At 50.2% G+C, this 5,660-nt stretch overlaps 1 protein-coding gene across 3 annotated transcripts in view; it reads left to right on the top strand.

The window, feature by feature from the left end:
• Positions 1-5,660, top strand: part of Fgr (FGR proto-oncogene, Src family tyrosine kinase) — a 25,359-nt gene that overhangs the window by 7,350 nt on the left and 12,349 nt on the right. Inside the window, exons 1-4 of one of the 3 annotated variants that reach the window (XM_023703048.1) lie at positions 594-680; positions 1,891-1,953; positions 3,941-4,173; positions 4,696-4,798. In XM_023703048.1, coding sequence (XP_023558816.1) covers positions 3,954-4,173; positions 4,696-4,798 — 323 coding nt within the window. In that variant the 5' untranslated portion in view covers positions 594-680; positions 1,891-1,953; positions 3,941-3,953. Of the gene's footprint in view, positions 1-593; positions 681-1,890; positions 1,954-3,940; positions 4,174-4,695; positions 4,799-5,660 lie in introns of those variants that run through there. The other 2 variants (XM_023703049.1, XM_004642962.2) reach the window with 2 other exon arrangements.

Raw genomic sequence — 5,660 nt, 5'->3', positions numbered from 1 at the left:
ATACTGGGAATCGAACTCAGGACCTTGGACTTGCCAGGCAGGCACTTATGTCGCTGAGCTATCTCCCTGGCCCAGGGCAACGACTTCAGCGAGGAACTTGTGAACAGAGGCTATTTCATGGCAGGGCTCTGGCTACAGCCTGCCTCCAGTTTGCCACAGGAGACACAGAGCCATTAAAGAGTGAGAGGCAGGTGGGGTCAGGCTAGAGGTCAGAGCACTGCTAGGACAGAGCCATCTACTGGAAACAGGAGGTGCTGGATGTAGCAAAGCTTTCTGGAAGAGAGGAGTGGTTGAGTTGGAAGGGCTAGAAAAGAGGACAAGGATCCTGAGAAGGGAAAACGGACTAGAGGCCAAGAAGGGTAAGTTGGAGGCCCTTATCCCTAGGATTTTTCAGGACTCTTAGAGGAATCTAGGTTCACCAGGTTGGCCCCACCCTACAATGTCTTAGGAAACAGAGTCCTGTCCCCAGGCAGTTCCTCTCTTCATGTTGCAATGGCAGAGTTTCTGGCTGGGGGAAAAGGGTGGGGACCCTTGCTCAATGACTTGCTGCTGTGTTGCTCGGAGGACACAGATGTCATTGAAGGTTTGGCCTACTGGGGAGCTTCCGCAAAGGACCTTGGTGGCCCCGGCTCCTGACCTGGGACTTTTCCTGGTGTGGGGGTAGGAGTGGAGCTCTGGAGGTTGGTGCCCATTTTTGTTCTGGCACCACAGGAGACGCAGGGACTTTGGGGCATGCCGACCCAGACTGGACGTGGAGGGAGGGCTCCAGGGCAGCCTTTGGCAGCGACTGGAGCCTGAGAGAACCCCAGATGGAGAGAACGGAGTCTAAATTCCAATGTGTGTCTGTGTATACGTGTGTCTGAACTTATTTTTATTTTTTTTTTTTGGTGGAACCGGGGATTGAACTCAGACCCTTGCAATTGCCAAGGAAGCGCTCATTCTAATGAGCCATCTCCCCGGCCCACGTGTATATGTGTGAACTTGAGAGGCAGTCTTATGTATATGCACTTTTTTTTTTTTTTCTGCTACAGGAATTGAACCCAGGGCCTTTGCACTGAGCTACATTGTAAGCCCTTTTTAAATTTATTTTGAGACAAGGTCTGGCTATGTTGCTATATTGCCCAAGCTGGGTTCAAATTTGCAATCTTCCTCCCTGAGTCTCCCAGAGTGCTGGAATTGGAGGTGTGCACCATCACACCTGGCCAGGCTTCCCCATTTTTTTTTTCTTTAATAGGGTCTCACTATATTGCCAAATTGGTCTTTTTTTTTTTTTTAAAGTTAATCTTTATTTATTTATTGTGTGTGTGTGTGTGTGTGTGGTCAGCTCAGCCCACCAGGGGGCGGGGCTGGTTGGCATGTGGTGCTGGGGAATCGAACTGTGGTCCCTGTGCTTTGCCAAGCTTGTTCCAAATAGGTGCTTTAGACCACTGAGCCATCTCTCCAGCCCGCCAAATTGGTCTTGAACTCCCAAGTGATCTTCCTGCCTCAGCCTCACAATTGCTGGTACCACAGCAGGCTTGTGGCAGCACCATGTTTGTGTATGTTCTATTGTACATCAGAGCTGGGGCCCACTGCAGAGTTGTGGTGGTGTGTGGTGGTGGTGGCAAGCATATGCAGTGAGTGTTGTGTGCCTCTGTGCTGGTGTGAGTGTGTGCTTGTGTGTTGGTGTCAGGTGGGTGTGAGTAGGAGGGAGCTGGTCTGGGCGGCGTGTCCTTTGTGAGGGTTGATGAGTATGTGTGCCAGGGGCAGTAGGAAGGAAAATGAAGACTGAACTTGTGCTGGGGCAGAGCCCAGGCCTTCTGGCTTCCTGAGGAGGGCGGGAGCGGGCAGCTGGCTGGCAGGAACGCTGGCAGGGCCTTCATCTTTCATGTCGTTCTGTCTTCCCCTCAGGTCTCCTGCCCCTCCCAAGGACTATGCTGCAGTCCTGCTGACCCAGGAGTAGGGGCCTGAAGGGTGAGTAGAGTCTGGGGGTTACTGAGGCTTTCTGGGTCAGGAAACAGAGTGGGGGTGGCCTTCCTGGGCCCCACAGCGCCTAGCAGCCCCCTCCTCCTGCTGGGCCCTGTTGCTAGGTAACAGATGGGGGAGCCAGAATGAAGCAGCTTGAGAGGCCAGAGGCTGGACCCAGGACAGGAAATGGCCTTGATCCCCCTCTGCAGGGAATCTCCAGGTGCAGGCACACAGCATGCACGTGCACACACACGAGCGCACACACGAGCGCACACACTTCGATGCGTACACACACAGGGGGACGTGCACATATGCACAGATCCAATTCAACAGATCAGGCACAAATGCTTCCACACAGAGCTACATACATAGGCGTAACCACACAGACCAGAGACACCTACTTATACAAATCTGTGTGAACAGAGGGATACCCACAGATACTCTAACAAAAATACACACACACACACACACACACACACACACTCATTAAGATGTACACACAGCCAAACGCATGTGCAGCAGTTTACACAAGTCTGCATACATACATACATTTATTTATTTATTTATTTATTTTATTTATTTTTGGCGGAACCAGGGATTGAACTCAGGCCCTTGCGCTTGCCAGGGAAGCGCTTATTCCACTGAGCCATCTCCCTGACTCCTGCATACATACATTTAGCAAGAGCTAAACATACATATAGCTCAGGATTCAGCTCAGCGTAGGACGCTTGCCTAGCAAGCTGGAAGCCCTGGGTTCGGTCCTTGGCACCAAACACAAAAAATAAACCTCCTCTAAGAGGAATTCAGGTGACAAAAGGCTCCACATGTATGCCATAGAGTGGTATCATAAAAAAAAAATAAAACCCTGTAAGGGGCTGGTGAGATGGCTCAGTGGTCTAAAGCACCTACTTAGAACAAGCTTAGCAAAGCACAGGGACCACGGTTCAATCCCCCAGCACCACATGCCAGCCAGCCCCGCCCCCTGGTGGGCTGAGCTGGCCACACACACACACACACACACACACACACAAATAAAATAAAAATGTGTTTTTTTTTAAAAAAAGGAGACAACTGGTAAAAAAATAAAAAACAACAACAACATAATATACACATGCATACATACTTAGAGAAATACAAAAACACAGATGCACCAGAACCCTGAAGGAGTCACAGAAACACAACAAAGCAAAGCAGTTGGAGGGCAGGGAGAAATGGCTCAGTAGAATAAGCACTTGCCTAGCAAGCTCAAGGGCCTGAGTTCAGTCCCTGGTTCCGCCAAAAAAAAAAAAAAAAGCAAAGTAGCTGGAGCAAAAATGTTTCAACCAACTCAACAACATCTTGATGTAGAAAACTAGTTCCAGAAAGCTGGATGTGGGGTGGTGTACACTCTTGGGAGGCTGAGGTCGGAGGATTGTGAGTTCCAGGCCAGCATAACATATCAGGGCCCTGTCTCAAAAATACCAACACCAGGTCTGGTGGCACATCCTGTAATCCTAGCTCTGAGGAGGCTAAAGGATTGCCAGGAGTTTGAGGCCAGAATGGGCTACATAGTGAGACCTTGTCTCCAAAAAGAAGGAGGAGAAAGAGGAGGAAAAAAGGGAAATGAAAAAGAAGAGGAAGAATGAGAAGAAGATAAAGAAAGAAAAAAAAAGAGGGCTGGCCAAATAGCTCAGCAGATTAAAGTGCCTGCAAGCAGGCACAGGGGCCTATGGTTCAATCCCAGGCCTGCTGTGCTGGCCCTGTCCCCGGGGCACCCTGAGAGGGCAAATGAGACTGGGCATGGTGGTGCGCACCTATAATCCCAGCTCTTATCCCAGCTCTTGGGAGGCTGTAAACAGGTAGATCACTATGAGTCTGATCTAGTAGTGAGACCCTTGTGTGTGCATGTGTGTGTGTGTGTGTGTGTGTGTGTGTGTGTGTGTGTGTACATGCTTATGTGCATAGCAGGTACACCTGGCAGGGTCCCTGAATGAGGCGTGTCCCCATTCTACAGCAGGGTGCCCAGCATGGGCTGTGTGTTCTGCAAGAAGTTGGAGCCGGGGCTCAAGGAGGATGTTGACCTGGAAGAGAAATTCAGGAGCCATGGGGCTGCAGATCGCTACGGCCCTGACCCCACTCAGTCCTGGCCTGCATCCTCCTTTGCCCAGATCCCCAACTACAACAACTTCTCCTCTCAGCCCACCAGCCCTGCCTTCCTTGATGCTGGCGCTCTCAGGGGCATCTCAGGTGAGTCCAGAGGGCTGGAGCCAGGTGCTGCCTGGGTCCTAAAGGACACTAGGGAAGTGGAGAACTGGACTCCTGTCCAGAAGCTTCAGACTAATTTGGGAGACACAGCTCAGTTTTTGAGCTCAGGCAGGCTGAGAAAATGGGCACAGCTCTACTCTGGAACCCTGCTCTGAGGGGTGCTCTGAAAGGGGACACTAAAGACAGGTACACATGGTAAACAGGACTCTTCTGATCTCTTAGGTGCCACTGCCCAAGTGGAAAGTCTCGAGGGGGAAGAGGTGGAGTGGGCAACTTGGGGACTGCCCACGGTGACAGAGGCATGAAGCTATGTGTCCTGGACCCATGGGTGCACAATCTGTGAGACCCAAACCAGAAATCCACTGGACTCCATAGGTCTTTGGGAATTAGGGTGCTGCATCAGTGGGGAGACTCAGTGCCTGGCTGGGGAACAGGAATCTGGGGATGCTACCCTCTTGTACCCCACTCTGTGCCCTATTCCGCTGAGCAACCTTGACTCTTCAGGGACTGGGGTGACCTTGTTCATCGCCTTGTATGACTATGAGGCCCGGACAGAGGACGACCTTACCTTCACCAAGGGCGAGAAGCTCCACGTCCTGAACAATACGTAAGTAACCGGGCTACACAGCTCAGGGCATGGTCTTGGGTTGGGAGCATGACCCAGAGAAGACTCCCACCTGGTCACTATCTGCAGAAAGCTCCAGCCTCATTGGTAAAAATCCTCAGTCAAGGCTAGAGGCATAGGTCGATGGTACAGGCTTGGCTGGCACTCATCCCAGCTCTTCACAAAAATCACAAAACAAAACAATAAAATAAAATAAAGCCAGCTGTGGTGGCACATGCTTGTAATTCCAGCTCCTTGCAAGTTCAAGGCCAGCCTAGGCAACTTAGTCACATCCTGTCTCAAAATTTATTTATTTATTTATTTATTTGCAGAACCAGGGATTGAACTCAGGTCCTTGTGCTTGCCAGGGAAGCGGTTATTCTACTGAGTCATCTCTCCGGGCCCCCTGTCTCAAAATTTAATAAAAAGAAAAGCTCAGTAGAATAAACACTTGCCTGGCAAGCGCAGGGTCTTGAGTTCAATCCCTGGTACTGCAAATAGCAAAAAAAAAAAAAAGAAAGAAAGAAAGAAAAATAAATAAATAAATAAATAAGAAAAGGGAGGCTAGGGATATAGCTCAGTGGTAGAGCATTTGTCTAACATGTACAGTCTTGGGTTCAACCCCCAGCACTGTCAAAAACAAAACAAAAGAAAAATACCCTGGATGTCGCACCCCATAATCCTAGCACTCAGGAAGCCAAAGCAGGAGGATCGCTGTAAGTTTGAGACCAGTCTGGGCTACATAGTGAATTCAAGGCCAGGCTGAACTATACAGAGAGATCCTGCCTCTCGTATAGAGAGGAGAGAGGGGAGATGGCTCAGTGGAATAAGCGCTTCCCTGGCAAGCGCAAGGGCCTGAGTTCAA

The sequence above is a fragment of the Octodon degus genome, unplaced genomic scaffold (assembly GCF_000260255.1).
Source record: "Octodon degus isolate 3935 unplaced genomic scaffold, OctDeg1.0 scaffold00163, whole genome shotgun sequence".
Classification (NCBI taxonomy): Eukaryota; Metazoa; Chordata; class Mammalia; order Rodentia; family Octodontidae; genus Octodon; species Octodon degus.
Note: the sequence above shows the minus strand (reverse complement) of the source record. Positions and strands in the feature narration are given on the sequence as shown.